Raw genomic sequence first — 17,046 nt, 5'->3', positions numbered from 1 at the left:
ATTTTCCCCCATAAATTTTCTGAGTAGAAACAATAATGTTATGGAGTCATTCATAATGGGCATTTTCTTTCAAATGATATCTTGTAATACATCACTATAACCCTGATATTTTATAAAAGTAAAACTTCATCACTCGCTTATCTAATTTTAAATGGCAAAATGATGCAAAAAGGCATCAGCAAAGAACTGAAATGCAGAAGATCCTAGTTTCTGGTCATTATGGTCAGAAATTAACTTGAGTCTGCATAACAAATGCAAGGAATAACTGGAGGTGGGCAAAGCAAGTTGAGAAAACGTTCTTGGAGTGAAAAGTAATGGATTAATTTAATCAAGTGATAGTATTTTGGGGCATATCTGATGTAAACAAGATAAAAAATGTTACCTCAGTATATTATTATATATATAATTCATATATATATTTTAATATGTGTAAAAAGTTTCATATAATTCATATAATTATATATTGTTAAATTAAGTTTATTAATAGCTTAAATATATCCCATAAATGTATTAATAATTAAATATGTAATTATATTTATACATAGTTTTTATTTAAAGTACAAGCTCCTTCCAGAATAGGGTAACAACTAGAAATAATAGGAGAGGCAAGTGTGTTTTAAGGGAGCTGTTGACACACCAGTGAGTAATAGTAATTCTCAAAGAAGTGGTCAGGAGTGTGAGGATTGCTTTATGAAATAAGATGAAAAGAATTGACTCTCTTTGGGTTTGAGCACAGGCAGGATATGATAAGCTCCTCAGGTATTTGAATGAGGCACGTACTCACAGGGCAGGGACGCTGATTATCTCCAGCATTTCAGGTGAAGCCAGGGCTAATGTGAACCAGAAACCTGGCTTTTATGTTGGGGGAAAGTGTGCACTGAATAAGAGATGGATTTTTTGGAAGGCAGTTCTTTCTAGAAGCTACTCTACTGGACTTATACTGCAGGGAATATATGTTGCTCTGTATTGGTGGGAATAGAGGGACCGAATGGCAGTTAGAGGCAAAAGAGTCCTTCATCCCTAGGTTACTGTGGAGACTGGGCTTAGGCAAATGATCTACCATGGGGAGGAATTTTCGGCAGTGAGAGAATTCTCTCTTTTCCAGACTGGCAAAGGAACCAAATAGATTTGTGAATTTCCAGGAAGACATTCAGCTGCATAACATATTTTCCTGTATTCTCTTTGCCTGAAAACAACTGGGTTTTTTAGGTTTGCTTGTCAACTAGAGTTAGAGATGGTTCCCCAGGACCAATAAGATAGTGACCTGTTTTATGTGAAATTTTTGATGGAAACCATCTCTAATCATGGCTAACAAACACTGAGCACCTGCTGTGTGACAAGCACCAATTTTAAACTTTATGGTATAAAGTGTATAAAATGTTCTCATGCACAATTCTTTCTTGTTTTCTCCAAGAACTTTAGCGTTGGTGCTAATTTTACCATCTCTGTTTTATAGACCAGGTAATGAACTGGAAAGGTTGAACTTGATTTAAAAAAAAAAAGTCTATGTGATGGATCTGATAAGTGCCAGAACTTCCAATCCAAAAACACTTAGTTGAACTTAAAAATACAGATTCTGCTGTGAAAGTCCAGTGGTTCTGTGGAAGAAAGAAGTCAGTTTACCCTACAAGTCATTAAAATATAAGATGAGATAGAGTTACTGAGCCTTCTTCATGAAAATATCTTTATTTCAAAGTGCTTCTCCTATTTCTGGTCATTTTGCCCCTAATTTTCCTGGAGGAGTGGGAGGTCCCCCCTTCTCTTACAGGACAACCTGTCAGCACAAAGCCAGGGCACCCTGCCCCAGACTGCACAGGAGTGGGAATGATGGCAAGAGAAATGTTGAGCATCAGCAGCTTCTTTGAGTTTGGGAGTGAGGGGTTGTGGGCTATGAAGGATGGATGGGAAGTAGAAGGGCAGAGCTGCTGTGTGATCTGATGAGGAAAATTTATTGTTTATTTGGGGTTGAGGCAGAGAGGAGGTTTTGGTACATTTTCAGACAAAGGAAGAGTCAATAGAAAGGAAATGAGACTGTGGGAGAAGGGGTAATTGATGGGTGCAGTGGTATAGGCACAGGACTTTGCTTTGGAAAGACTTAGGGACTCTCCTTAGATAACTGAGCTCATTCTTTTATTGTGTTCACTGTGTCTCAGACACCATTCTAAGTGCCATGTAACTTAGAACTCTATTTTTTGACTATAGTCATGTAACTATCTATCTATATTGTTTAAATCTTCATGACCACCCTATAAGATAGATACTCTAGTAATCCCCTGTTCTATACATGAGGGACTAAGACTCAGAGAAGCTTAATGACTTGTCTGGGGCCACACAAGTAGCTCTGGAACCAGCATTCAGACCCCAGCAGTCTGGCTCCAACGTTCATGCTCTTAGCCACTATCATTAAGGAGGTTAGGGAGGACCAACTAGCTAAATATGGTAGAGGAGGGAAGTTTAGCGAATTCAAGCAAGATGGCCTTGATCTCCCTAGGCACTGCATGTGCATTTGACTGTACTGAGTGTATTTGAGAAGCAGATACTGAAAACTCACTGAGTAGTAAACTAGTGCCTTAGTTATTTGTGTATGTCTTACTTTCTGTCAGTGCTTGGCTATCCATTACTATGGAGAGAGAATGGGTGTCCGTGATAAGAACATCCTAACAGTAACCTGTGTATAACAAGTGTTTGTTGATCACTTAGTAGCTGTCACGTTATTCAGAACTCTCCAAGTAACTTGCAGTTGCCTCCATAACAGATACAGTCACACAAAACCACAATTCTTTCACTTGTCAGATATGCCTCTTTCCAGCTCAGCCCTTCTCATGGGACATATATGCACATCTCTTTAAACTCAAGGTGGCAGAATAAAGCACTTTCCTGACCACAAGCCTGAAGGTAGACTTCCCAGCCAACCTATAAAATTAAATATCTTAGCTCGACTTTATACTGACTTGCATGAAGAGCATCTGAAAAACAATAAAAACCCCTTACTTATATATACAGTTTCTTAATCATCTCATTTGTCCTCAACTGATTAAAAACAATACCAAGGCAATGATTGGGTAAGTGTAAGGCCAACTACAAGGTTAAAGGACTCTGTCTCCAAGACTGGCCTTCACTTCTGACACTAACTGCAAGTTCAAGGTATTCCCCAAACCATGTTCAGGTTCAGTAATAGAGGGACTTACAGAACCCACTGAAATCTATTATAGTCACAATTATCATTTGTTACTGGAAAAGGCTATAGATAAAAATCAGCCAAAGGAAAAGAGTCAGAAGTTTCCAAACATGAAGCTTCCACTGTCCCCAGCTTTTGGAGTCAGGATATGTTACTCTACTTGCACTGAAGTTTCCAAATGTGAAGTCTTCTCTGTCCCCTCCCTTTGGAGTTGGGATGTATTACCCTGCTCACATTGGTGTATGACAGCACACGTGGAGTGTGCCACCTGGAAAGCTCACCTGAGCTTAAGTGTCCAGAGTTTTTATTAGACCTCATTACATATGTATGACTGATTGCCCATGTGGTTAGTTAATCTTTGTCTCCAGGGTGATTGACATCCTATGACCTAAAGCACCCATATGGAATCACATGGTTGGTCCTTCTGGAGTGGCCAGCCCCCCACCCTAGGAATATCTGGTGTGGTCAACCTTGCCCTCATGAACAGAAACACTCGTTTCACATATGACATAGATTACTTTCCAGAAGCCAACACCAGAGACAGACCTCTCTTTGGGCAAATTTTTATAACAGAGTGAGTTTATCTCCAAAGCTTAAAGCAACATAGATCTGTTTTCTCCTTCATACCTCATGACCAGCATGAGTTGAATGAGGCCCCTGTTCCATGTTTCCTTACTCAAGGCCCAAGCTGATGGCGCCAACATCATCTGGAGCATCAGTCTGCTGTGACAAAGCCAGGAGTGTAATGAATCCTGTGCTGGCTGTTCAGGCAGAAATGACACATGTGCTTCTTACATTTCTTTGGCTGATGCAAGTTTGACTGTCATACCAGTTTGGGGGTTGAGAAGAGAAGAACCATTTTAATCTGTGCCCAGAAAGAAGAGGACTGATCCTAACAGCCCCAGGGATTTATCTCTACCCTTAAGAGATTTAGGGATTGCAGTTGCCTCCAGAACAAATACAGTTCAGAACAGATATAGTTGCCTACAGAACAATAGGCAACTGTGTGTCTATAGGTATATAAACCAATAGATACACAGAAAAGACTTTCAGCCATTGCTTCTGTTTTTTCTCCTTACCGACCTACCTAGTTGAGGCATCACAATTTGGTCATGAAATCCTGGAAAGTCTGCTTACTTGCTGTCAGCTCCAGCTTTTCTCATTCTGCTTCCTTTTAGACCAAGGAATCTGACTCTCCAGCTTTTCTCATTCTCTTCACTTTTGGACCAAGGAATCTGACTCTCGCCGATGCACACTGTGAATTTATTTCCAAAGTATGTTTAGGGTATTGGGATCTGTTGAGTCCTGATACAAAGAGAAGGAAATTTGGCCCATTTCTTGCAAGTACCTTATCTCTCTTCCTCCAAAGGACTCCATCTTTCTAGCCACATTGTAATTGTTGATCTCTGAGCATATTATGTAATCCATAACTCTGTGCCTTTGCTTATATGCTTCCTTTACAAAAATGCTCTGCCCACCTGTACAGCAGACCAGAAAGACTCTTATTTATCCTTGAGACTCAACTCAAGTTTCTTTTTTTTTTTTCTTTTTTCTTTATAAGACTGGACCTGTGGCATACAGAAGTTCCCAGGCAAGGGGTTGAATTCCACCTGCAGATGCCAGCCTATGCCACAGTCACAGCAATGGCAAATTTGAGGTGCATCTGCGACCTATACTGCAGTTTGGAGCAATGCTGGGTCCTTAACCCCCTGAGGGAGGCCAGTGATCGAGCCTGCATCTTCACAGACACTATGTCAGGTTCTTAACCCACTGAGCCACAATGGGAACTCCACCAAGTTTCTTTTGGAGAATTTTTGTGTATTACTTTCTCATAAAAGAATCCATAGGTTTTCTGTACACTTCTGTTATCACTGTGTATTTAATTGATTGCCCATTTATGCTTCTTGTGAAAAATTTGAGGGTAGAATTGCTATCTTTTTTTCATCTTTATATTCCCAGTGCACTTTCAGACAGAGAGTAATGATAGATTTTTATTGAGCTGAAGTTAACAGAAGAGAGGTGTCATATTTATCAGTTAAAACTGGTCCTCTAAAATAGAGAAGAATATTTTCACTACATTCTTTCTAACCATGTAAAGATTGACTTTTTTTAATGTAGTAAATGTCCCAACGTATTTAATTATAAAAGATGGGTTTTAACAAAAATTTCATCTGTGCGTTAATCTAGGCACTTGGTTTTCTGCATAATTTAGACTGGCTGCTGTTGATTTTGAGGGGACTGGATGGATTCAGGAGATGGATAAGGTCCCTGACCAAGGGCTGAGAACTGCACTGACACAATGCCAGACACATTCCTCTGAAAAAGAAAGAAGGCTCTGAAGTCAAAAAACATAACACTCAGCCCACACCTTTTTTCTTTTTGTTTAACCACTAAGGGAAAGAATTGTGCACCATTTTCTTCATCTATTTGTTAAACTCTCATGTCCCCTTCAAAGCTTTCTTTGCTGTACATGGTATGTGGAACTGGAGGAAAGGGAAAATGGAGAGGGAGGAAAAAAAAATGTACTTTAAATCATTTAACTCAAAGTGACCTACATGCTGTGCCCTTGACATCAATGTTTTGGGCCATCTAGATATTTAGGCTCTCTACCCGTGCCTTTTCAAGAGAACATGCAGTGGATTGTTGGTTTGGAAGGGTGGCTAGGAATTGGAGATCTCCAAGAAGGTAGCCTCCTAACTTAGCGGGCTGTCGGGTGAAGCATCAAAGAAAATTGAATTTTAGGAAGAATGCCACACATCTCAGGTTGCCAGTCCCATTTTGCACTGCTGCCCCAGCACAATTATTAATAGTGCCCTACTCCGTTCTTGAAAGTGTCCTGTGTGGAACAGTCACCCTGTTTTAGGTCTTGCAGAGTGGAGGATGTTGGCGTAATGAATGGGAAGGGCAAATGAGGGCTCAAAGCTGAATTATGAGGGCAAATTCTGTTCAGGGTTTTCCTTAAAAGGCTCCTCATGGTTTCTTCTGACGCACTTCTCATCATCAGTTTATTTTTCTTTGGCACGGCTCTTATGGGGCCACCGTGTCTCGGCACGACCTGGATTTCTGCTAGACTCGTGGGCAGTAATGCTGCCTGTGTGTGTGATTCAAGCCTGAACAGACTGGCTGTGAATGGGGTGATAAGAATAGAGAGAAGCACATACCCGTAGACCAAACTTCCTGTGCACTAGCCTTTGAATGCTGTTTCTCCGTCTGAAATAGCATTCGTCTTCAGACTGGGATCATTTATTCCCTGTGGAGTTAAGCAATAGCACTGGCAGCAAAAGAAACTATTTTGGGAAGGAGCTGTGGGAGAAATTTTGCTATGTATTCCAGGGAGGGCAGAAGTACCTTGCATGCTTTTGTGAACCACGCTGTTCATTAGCACCCTAGTAAATAGAAATTAACAACTTTCTGGTAATCCCAAATGTAATGACTGTCAAGGCGAATGCATAGACACTGTCATCAATAAGATTAGCAAAGACTTGAGTTTAGATGCTTCAACTTAATGCACCTACATAGTAGAAACAGAACTGTTCTTTGGAGATTAGCCTCTAATGCAGATGCTTTTGAGAGTGAGTAAAATGTAACATCTTGTTCCCATCCCCTTCCTCACATACACCCTTGTGGTTGTTCTTGCCCATTCCCATGTAGACATTTCTAGATTGTTGGGAGAAGTTTAAGTAAGGCAGTGAATGCTGCCCCCCCCCCCACCCCCCGACTCCCTCCCCGCAAAGCTGAGGTGGGTAGGGCTTGGCAGCTGGTGGTAACTGCAGAGATAAATAAGCACTAGGGCTCCTGCGTGGACAGGGCGCAGACGCGTCTGCCTTGAGGTTGTGCAGCTGAATGCCTTCCATGCATGAGGCCATGAGGACGGAGCTGCAGCTGGAGTCCAGAAGTTCAGGCAGTGAAAGGGAGGTGGGGGCTTATAAGAACCAGTTTAATAGTCCCTTTGATCAAGCTAGTGCATTTGGGGGTTGGGGAGAGTAATTTAGAGGACAGATAAAAGTCATTTTATGCTATTTTGTCATTTAATGGATGTATTTAATGAAAACCAGGGAATTATGTTGGTCTGTTCCTATTCGACTTTTCTATTTGGTACTCTTCCACTAATAAAGCGTGAAGTGCCTTCAGAGTTTGCTCTTTACACATTTGCTGCAATTAGAACTTAAAAACAGCAGCCCAGGGCTGCTTAACGTTTTTCTAATTTGTTACTGGTAACCAGTTTAGAAAATGTTTTTCTGTGGAAAGCTTTTGAATTCTCTTTTCAATGTGGTAGATGTAATCCCACCAGATGTTTTTTGCTATTTGTTTTTCTTTTCACTTTTGTCATTGGAATTGATGTGAGAGGTGAAGATACTGAGGTTCCCCACCCCAAACAGTGCTGTCTAGGCTTATGATAAGCATTTTGTAAATTATATCCCCTTGTTTGCAAATATGGTAAATTTATTTATAATCAAAAATCATAAATATCTACCTGTTTTGCATGGAGAGCCTGGTGAATTGTCTGTTAGTGGTACTATTATAGACATCAGTTGTCTGTATGTTGATTTTTTAAAACAAATCAAGTATCATTTTATTTTCCAGCTAACTGAATCAAAGACCTAATGATCTCAGAATTTTAAATATGTTGATGTCTTTCTCTGTGGGCCTGGTGTTAAATATTCTTCATTTTCTTGCAGCATTCTTTTTTTTAAAAAATCATTTTAATTGGGAGTTCCTGTTGTGGCTAAGCAGGTTAAGAACCTGATTAGTATCCATGAGGATGCAGGTTCAATCCCTGGCCTTGCTCACTGGGTTAAGGATCCAGCATTGCTGTGAGCTGCGGTGTAGATCGCAGATGCAGCTCAGATCCGGCGTTGCCATGGCGGTGGTGTAGGCCAGCAGCTGCACCTTCAATTCAGTCCTAGCTTGGGAACTTCTATATGCCACAGATGCAGCCCTTAAAAAAACTCATTTTAATTATTCATGTGAGAAATGGGTGGAAAAGACCTCTATGTGATAGTGAAACAAAAAAGTTTTGAAAAATTTAAAGCATTTCAAGAAAAAAATTTAAGACCTAGTTACGCCTTTTCAATTAAAACATTTTTAAAGTACCATGTTCCTTTCATGTGTCTAACAGTAGAATATTTCTATAGAAAGTTAGCGAGTTAATTTTAAGTGCAAATTTTAGGTCTACGGTGATGAAAGAGCTAGGTATTGTTGAAGGTAGATACTGGAGGGAGGAAGGAGGTGAAGATTTTAAAAAGGAGATGAAAAAAACCTTTGAAATATTTGGAGAATTGATAAATTAAGAAAAGGCTCACTGAGTGCCAATATGTGCTGGAATCAGCACTGGGTTGTATAGCTAGAGGGGACAACCAGAATTGAGTTTTGGAGGAAAATCAGGCACTGTTAATCTGGGCTTCATCTGGACTTTTAAACCGGTCCATTAAAGATGATAGACTAACAGGAGCTGATTGTCTGTGGGATTATTTGTGGGTTGAAATCACAATAGTACTATCCTCTTCAGTCTTGTTATTTGGAGCTGTCCCCTTCCACCCACTCACTGCTCTTGCCTCCTCTATGTTCCAGGAGAGACAGCGCCTGGAGACTATCCTCAGTCTCTGTGCTGAATACACAAAGCCTGACAGTCGCTTGTCCACTGGCACCACTGTAGCAGATGTGCAGAAAATCAATAAGGAGCTGGAGAAGCTGCAGATCTCTGACGAGGAGTCCGTGTTTGAAGAACCCCTGGTGAGCCCTGAAGCCAGGTACAGATGCCACCAGAAAAGCTCTCTCCACGATGCAGACCTGGCAGGCTTCGGGAGCCTCAGTCAGAGCAGCGCCAGCTTCCTTCCCCCCAGGAGCGCCAGGAACGAGGAGCTGCTCAGGGACCTCACCAGGACTCCCCCACCGCCCTCTTCTGCCTTTGTGAAAGCTTCCGGCGAGTCCACTTATTTAAGTATCCTACCAAAGGTAAAGCCAGCTGAACACAGGGATTAGGATTTAGGGCCTGGAGCATGCATCTGCCCTGGCCTAGATGTTAGAAGTTTTATCCTGCTTCTTTTCAGTGAAACTTCAATTTAAGAGGTTATTGCTAAGCAAGGTGTAGCAAATTAGGGTGTTTATTGCAAAGTAACAAATTTGCACTCTAGAAAATGTGGCAGTAGAGAAAAGTAGAAAGAAAAAAAAATTCTCAGAGTTCCCGTCGTGGCTCAAGTGGTTAACGAATCTGACTAGGAACCATGAGGTTGCAGGTTCAATCCCTGGCCTTGCTCGGTGGGCTAGGGATCCAGCGTTGCCACGAACTGTGGTGTAAGTTGCAGATGTGGCTTGGATCCCAAATTGCCGTGGCTCTGGCATAGGCTGGTGTCTACAGCTTTGATTAGACCTCCAGCCTGGGAATCTCCATATGCTGCAGGTGCAGCCCTAGAAAAGACAAAAAAAAAAAAAAAAAAAAAATTCTCTTCTTTCCACCCTCCTGTAGTTGTATACCTGAGAGATAAACACAGTTATCTGTATCTTTAACACAGATTAAAGTGTTTTCCATGTCTTCCCAATATTTCTGTGCATATACAGCCGTGTATCAAAAGCATAGACACCCATACACACACACACAGTGTTCTGCATGATTTTTTTCCCTCACTGAATGTCTTGAGCATCTTTATAAATTACTATAACAACTCTGCTTCATTCTTATTAATGATTGACTAGTAGTCTGTTTCTTGGAAATACTGTTTAAAGTGTTTCTAGTTTTTTACTAATAAAATCTATATGCAGCAAATATTCTGGAATATATATTTAGCACAATTGTGCAAATGTATCTGTAGGATCACTCACCAAAAGTGGAATTGATAGGTCAGTTTGCATGTTATTCACTTTAAGCAGTATTTCCAGATTATACTCTCAAAAGAGTTTGTATTTCTGGGTGACACTTTCAGTTACAATTTATACGTGCACCTTGTTCTTCATACACTCGCCGTAGTTGCACATTATCAAAATTTTCTCTGCAGGCCAGAAGGAAGAGTCACTACATATTTAAAATGATGAAAGGGAAGAACCTACAACCAAGAATACTGTACCCAACAAAGCTCTCAATTAGAGTTCATGGAGAAATCAAAAGTTTTACAGGCAAGCAAAAGCTAAAAGAATTCAGCACCACAAAACCAGCTTTACAACAAATGCTGAAGGAACTTCTACATTCATAAAAGATACTGGCTGTAGGGGAAGCAAAATTTCCTATTTGCTAAGTTAATTGTGTTTTAATTTGCTTGCCTTTAATTATGCATAAAGTTGTACATCTTTTCATATTTTTAGTTGTTAGCTTATATCTTGACATGCTCATGTTCTTTACCGATGTTTTTGTCTTTGGGACACCTTTGTTTATTTATTATTTATTTAAATTTTTAAAAAGTATTGTTGACTTAAGTTCTATATTAGTTTCAGGTGTATGGCATGGATTCAGTATTTTTCTAGATTATACTCCATTGAAGTTATTATAAAATGTTGGCTATATTCTCTGTGTTGTACAATATATTCTTGTATCTTATTTATTTTATGCATGGTTGTTTTTACCTCTTAATCCCTACCCCTATCATGTCCCTCTTCCATTTCTCTTCCCACCTGTGACCACTAGTGTATTCTCTATATCTGTAAGTCTGTCTCTGTTTTGTTATGTTTGTTTGTTTTATTCTTTAGATTTCATATATAAGTGCTAACATGTATCTCTCTTTCTCAGGCTGACCTATTTCAATACCATAATACCACCTCCCCAGGTCCTGTTGTTGCAAATGGGAAATTTTCATTTTTTATGACTGAGCAATATTCCGCTGTCTATATATCCACCTCCTCTTTATCCATTCATTTGTTGATGGGCACTTAGGTTGCTTCTGTATCTTGGCTATTATAAATGATGGTGCTGTTAACATTGGGGTGCATATATCTTTTCAAATTACTGGGGTTTTTTTCTTTGCTTTGGATGTATATATACCTAGGAGTGGAATTGCTGGATCATATGGTAGTTCTCTGTTTAGTTTTTTGAGGCACGTCTATATACATTTTTCCATAGTAGCTGGACCAGTTTACCTCACTACAACAATGTACTAGGGTTACCTGTTCTCCATATCTTCACTAACATTTGTTGTCTATGATCTACTTGATAATAGGTATTCTGACAAATGTGAGATGATATGTCAGTGTGATTTCGATTTACGTTTTTCTGATGATTAGCAATGTTGAGCATCTTTTCATGTGTTTCTTTGCCATCTATATATCTTCTTTGGAAAAATATCTGTTCAGGTCTTCTGCCCATTTTTAAATTGTTTTTTGCTTTTCTGATATTGAGTTGTATGTTCATTAACCAGTATTGACCAGTTATTAGCCAAATCATTTACAAATATCTTCTTCCATTCAGTAGATTGTCTTTTCACTTTGTTGATGGTTTTCTTTGCTGTGCAAAAGTTTTTTCAGTTTAAATAGGTCCCACTGTGGAGGAGGTGTAAATTAAATTTGGTGGAGACTTTAAGGTTTTTGTATATATGGTTGGCTTATCTGCAAACGTGACAGTTTTACGTCTTCTCTTCCAATTTGAATGCCTTTTATTTGTTTTTATTCTCCAATTTCTGTGACCAGGGCTTCCAATACTATGTTAGATAGAAGTAGTGAAAGTGGGCCATCCTTGTTTTCTTCCTGATTGCAGAGGAAAACCTTTCAGCTTTTCACCATTGAGTATGATGTTGGCTTTGTTAGGGTGGTCATAAATGGTCTTTATTATGATGAGATATGTTCCCTCTACACTAACTTTGATGTGATTTTTTTTTATCATGAATATGCATTAATTGTGTCAAATACTTTTTCTGTGTCTATTGAAATGATCATGTGATTTTTAATCTTCTATTTTGTTAGTATGGTGTATCATGTTAGTTGACTTGTGAATATTGAACCATCTTTGCATCACTGGTATAAATCCTACTTGATTATGGTGTGTACTTATTGCCATTTTTTTGCTTGTTTTCTGGTTGCGTTTTTAGTTTTTTGGTTTTGTTTTGTTTTTAGGGTCACACCCATGACATATGGAACTTCCCAGACTAGGGGTCAAATTGTAGCTACAGCACAGCCACAGCAATTGGGGAACCAAGCCATGTCTGTGACCTACACCACAGCTCATGACAACACCGGATGGCTGACCTACTGAGCAAGGTGAGGGATAGAATCTGCATCCTCACAGATACTAGTTGGATTCATTTCCACTGCACCATGATGGGAACTCCTTTTAGGTTTTTTTTTTTATTATTATTATTTTTTATTTTGTTCCCTCCTGGCCCAATAATTTTCTTTAGTGATATGCTTGTGTCCTTTCTCTAGTTTTTGTGATTTGTGGATACCGTGGAGTTTGTATAGTAGTCCATAATTATATCTACTTGTTTTAAATTGATAATAATTTAAGTTCAAACACATTCTAAAAGGTCTGTTTTTTTAATCCCTTCCCCCACATTTTGTAGTTTTGATGTCATATTTTACATCTTCATGTCTATCACTTAACTTTATTGTAGTTGATATTATAATTTTTGTTTTTTAATTTTCATACTTAATTATTTAAGTGGTTGATCCATGGCTTTTACTATATATTTACTAAATGTCCCAGTGCTGGGATTTTTCCTTTCCTATAAATTCTCACTTCTTGTAGCCTATTCATGTCCACTTGGAGTAGTTTAGTGTTTCCACTTGCAAAAGTTTAGTGTTTCTTTTAGGGTTGCTTTACTATTGAAGAACTCTTAGTTTTTGCTTAACTGAGAAGTTCTTTTTTTTTTTTTTTTTTGCCTTTTCTAGGGCTGCTTCTGTGGCATGTGGAGATTCCCAGGCTAGGGGTCTAATCAGAGCTGTAGCCACCAGCCTATGCCAGAGCCACAGCAGTGTGGGATCCGAACTGCATCTACAACCTACACCACAACTCTTGGCAACACCAGATCCTTAACGCACTGAGCAAGGTCAGGGATTGAACCCACAACCTCATGGTTCCTAGTCGGATTCTTTAACCACTGAGCCATGTTGGGAACTCCTTATCTGAGAAGTTCTTTATCTCTCCTTCACTTCTAAATGATAACCTTGCTGGGTAGAGTATCCTAGGTTGCAGGTTTTTCCCTTTCAGGATTTGGAATATATTATGCCATTCTCTTCTGGCCTGCAAAGTTTCTGCAGAAAAATAAGCTGATAGCCTTATGGGGGTTCCCTTGTATCTGACTCTTTTTTTTTCTCTTGCTACCTTTAAAATTCTCTCTTTAGCTTTAAATTTTGCTGTTTTAATTATGATAAATTTGCACTGATGTGAGTCTCTTGGGTTCATCTCGTTTGGGACTATCCATGCTTCCTGTACTTGGAAATCTGTTTGCTTCTTCAGCTTTGGGAATTTTTCAGCCATAATTTCATCAAATACATTTCCCCCCCTTTCTCGCTTCTCATTCTGAGACCCCTATAATGTGAATTTTAAGACACTTGATAGTCTCAGAGGTCCCTTAATCATTTTTTAGAATTTGTTTTTCTTTTTGCTGTTTTGATTGGGTAATTTCCTTATTCTGTCTTCCAGATTGCTTATGTGTTCTTCTGTTATCATCTAATCTGTTAATTCCTTCTAGCGTGCTTTTCATTTCAGTCATTGTATTGTTGAACTTGTTTTTTTGAAATATCTTCTAGTTCTTGGGAGTTCCCGTCATGGCCCAGTGGTTAACGAATCCAACTAGGAACCATGAGGTTGCGGGTTCGATCCCTGGCCTTGCTCAGTGGGTCAAGGATCTGGTGTTGCCGTGAGCTGTGGTGTAGGTTGCAGATGCGGCTCAGATCCTGTGTTGCTGTGGCTGTGGCGTAGGCCAGTGGCTACAGCTCTGATTCGATCCCTAGCCTGGGAACTTCCATATGCCACAGGAGCAGCCCAAGAGATGGCAAAAAAAGACAAAAAAATAAATTTCTAGTTCTTGTTAAAATTCTTACTATATTCATCTTTAATTTTTTTTTTTTTTTTAAACTTTAGGGCCACATCTGGGCATATGGAAGTTCTCAGGCTAAGGGTTGAATTGGAACTGTAGCTGTGACCTATGCCACAACAACAGCAACTCAGGATCCGATTGCTTCTCCTCTCTTCCTGCCTGACTCTGTGTGGATCTTTACAGCCTTGGTTGTCAAAGACTCTTTCTTCCAGACCCTGTTTGTGTTGAGCAAGAGTTTCTGCACATGTAGATATACTTTTGATATGTTCATAGGGGAGGTGAGCTTAGTTTCCTCCTACTTTGCCATCTTGATGCCCCTTGTCTTCCTCTTCACCCATTTAAAGAGAGTTTTGTCTTGTTTTTACTCAGTAGTAGGAGCTGTTGCTGGAAAGGAAATTAGTATTTTATTATGAATCATCTTTCCTTTGAATTTATTAATGATTGTTTTTGATGTATAGGAGTTTAACATTTTTCTTTCTTTCTTTTTTTCTTTTTAGGGCTGCACATGGAAGTTCCCAGGCCAGGGGTCGAATTGGAGCTATAGCTGCTGGTCTATACCACAGCCATAGCATTGCTGGATCTGAGCCATGTCTGTGATGTACACCACAGCTCATGGCAATGCAGGATCCTTAACCCAATGTGCAAGGCCAGGGATGGAACCTGTGTCTTTGTGGATACTTTGGGTTTGTTACCACAGAGCCACAACAGGAACATCTGGAGTTTAACATTTATATGAAGTCATAATTATTACTTAGTTCTCTGGTTGTTTGCTGATCTGAAAATGTCTTCCAAATTTGAGGATTTCTTAAAAGGTGTTCAAGGAAAATCTTTTGGTATTATTTTTTTTCACACAGGTTAAGAATAGTTTTTTCTATAATATAAATAATTTATTATTCCCCTGCCTATTTTCTGGAAAGATATCTTTCATAATACAAGATAAACCTCATTAGAATAAAATCAGAGTACCAAAAATAGTAAATAAGAGAGAAAAGCAGGTACCATAATCACAAGGATTTATTTATTTAAAGATAAGTTGGTTTGATTAATTAATTTATTTAAGTAACTCTGACCATTAAATTTCTTGGCAAAGAACCAAAGAGCCAAAAGTAAAAAGATACATTATAGTTAGATTTTTATTATAAGAGAAAGACACATTCTGGATTCTTTAAGAGAGGATGTTATCATTGTACTAAATTCTGCAAGTATTTTATCACATGAAGTGTTACTCAGTGGAGTGTGTCTTTGTTTTTATTTTTATTTGGCTGCAATAAGACTTTTTCACTGAATGTTCCTAGTCAAAAATCCTTTCCTATCTATTGAGTTCTCTCACAGTATACATCAGGACTCTGGACTTGCAGTCCTTCTTTTTTTTAAAGATCACATTTCCTTACTCTTCCTCAGTGGAGAGTAATTCTGAGTAGGACATCTGTCCCTATTGCTAGAAAGTTGCAACTTTTAGAAACTAGGATCTGGCGTAGAAATCAAAAGTTGTTGGTGTTGAGGCAAAGTAAATGGCCCGTCATTTGAACATTTGAGCTGTTATTATCAGCCATTGGGGTTCCTTCACTGCCTTTTCATCTTGGATCCATATATATTTCTTCCTTCGTGGAGATCTTCGAGACTTTAGATGAAACAATGAGCTGTGTACTTGCTCTAAGGACTAACTTTTGGGAGACAGGTTTCCTCCTGAAGAGGGCTGCGATGATCTGTTGAGGGTGTAAATGAGCAGATCATGGCAGATGTTCTTCATTGCTCCAGTGTGCTTTTGTGAAATAGGAGGCCTCTGAAGCTAAGAGCAGCCTCCTTGTGGCAAGCAGTGAAAGACTGTGTCTTTAGAGACAGAAAACATCAAGGACACATCTGGGTACCACACAGCAGCTTAGACAGAGTGCAACTGAGACAGCAATGGGTTCCAGGGAATGAATTTTTCATTTATTACTTTTTGAAGATAGACATATGTTACCTTAAGACAAAAGGTAGAAGAATCTTAAAAAAAAAAAAAAAAAAAAAAAAAAAAGCCCTGATTATTTGTTTTAAGTACTCTTCCTCTTTGAGGAACCTTTACATTGGATTATTTACTTAACAAAGTTCAGTGTTTGTTATTAATCTATATGAGGATTAATGGAGAAGAGAGGATGTGAAAAACTCTCAAAGCTGATTTAATGAAGCAGGTTTTAATGATATTTAGGAAGCCTGTGATTTACCATTCTCAACTTTGCTTTACCTGACACTTAGAGATGCAGATGAGCTTGGAAATATGCTCGTTTTAATTGGCTTTTGTGAACCTGGCTACCTCCACCTGAGGTGGAAGCTGAGAATAGCTCACTTGTCTCTCTGTCTTTTTTCTTGTCATTTTATTAAGGTGTAATTGACATATAGCACTGTATAAATTTAAGGGGTGTAGCATAATGACTTACGTATTTTGCAAAATGCTTACTGCAGTAAATTTAGTTAATATCCATCACCTCATGTATTTGCCAAAAAAGTGTTTTTTCCCTGTGATGGAAACTTCTCGGAGTTCCCTTCATGACTCAGCAGTAACAAACCTGAGGCCAGGGATGCGGGTTCTATCCCTGGCCTCGCTCAGTGGGTTAACAATCTGGTATTGCCGTGAGCTGTCATGTAAGTCGCAAATGTGTCTTGGACCCCGCGTTGCTATGGCTGTGGTGTAGGCTGGCAGCTGCAGCTCTAGTTAGACCCCCTAGCCTGGGAACTTCCATGCACCCCAGGTGCAGCCCAAAAAAACAAAAAAGAAAAGAAAGAAAAGAAAACCTCTTTACTCTTCTAAGTAATCATTGTGTCTACAATGGGAAGTCCTCACACTTGCAGCCTTCTCTGGTCTCAGGAGGTTTCTAAGAAGAAATCTTCAAGAAAAAGCGGGGAGCGGGGTTAGATGCAAAGTGTCTGGTC

General features: G+C 39.2%; 1 protein-coding gene across 50 annotated transcripts in view; it reads left to right on the top strand.

Annotated features, from left to right (window-relative positions):
* PHLDB2 (pleckstrin homology like domain family B member 2) overlaps positions 1–17,046 on the top strand; it is a 248,227-nt gene that overhangs the window by 167,922 nt on the left and 63,259 nt on the right. For all 50 annotated transcript variants that reach the window (XM_084991344.1, XM_084991333.1, XM_084991331.1 and 47 more), the window contains one exon: positions 8,750–9,133. In XM_084991344.1, coding sequence (XP_084847470.1) covers positions 8,750–9,133 — 384 coding nt within the window. The remainder of the gene's footprint in view (positions 1–8,749; positions 9,134–17,046) is intronic.

This window comes from Sus scrofa, chromosome 13 (genome assembly GCF_054392235.1).
Source record: "Sus scrofa isolate SSC_HxYL_T2T_F1_AM1 chromosome 13, Sscrofa_HxYL_maternal_Yorkshire_Landrace_v2.0, whole genome shotgun sequence".
In the NCBI taxonomy this organism is placed as follows: Eukaryota; Metazoa; Chordata; class Mammalia; order Artiodactyla; family Suidae; genus Sus; species Sus scrofa.
The sequence above is the reverse complement of the archived record's forward strand: the minus strand, read 5'-3'. Positions and strand labels throughout refer to the sequence as shown.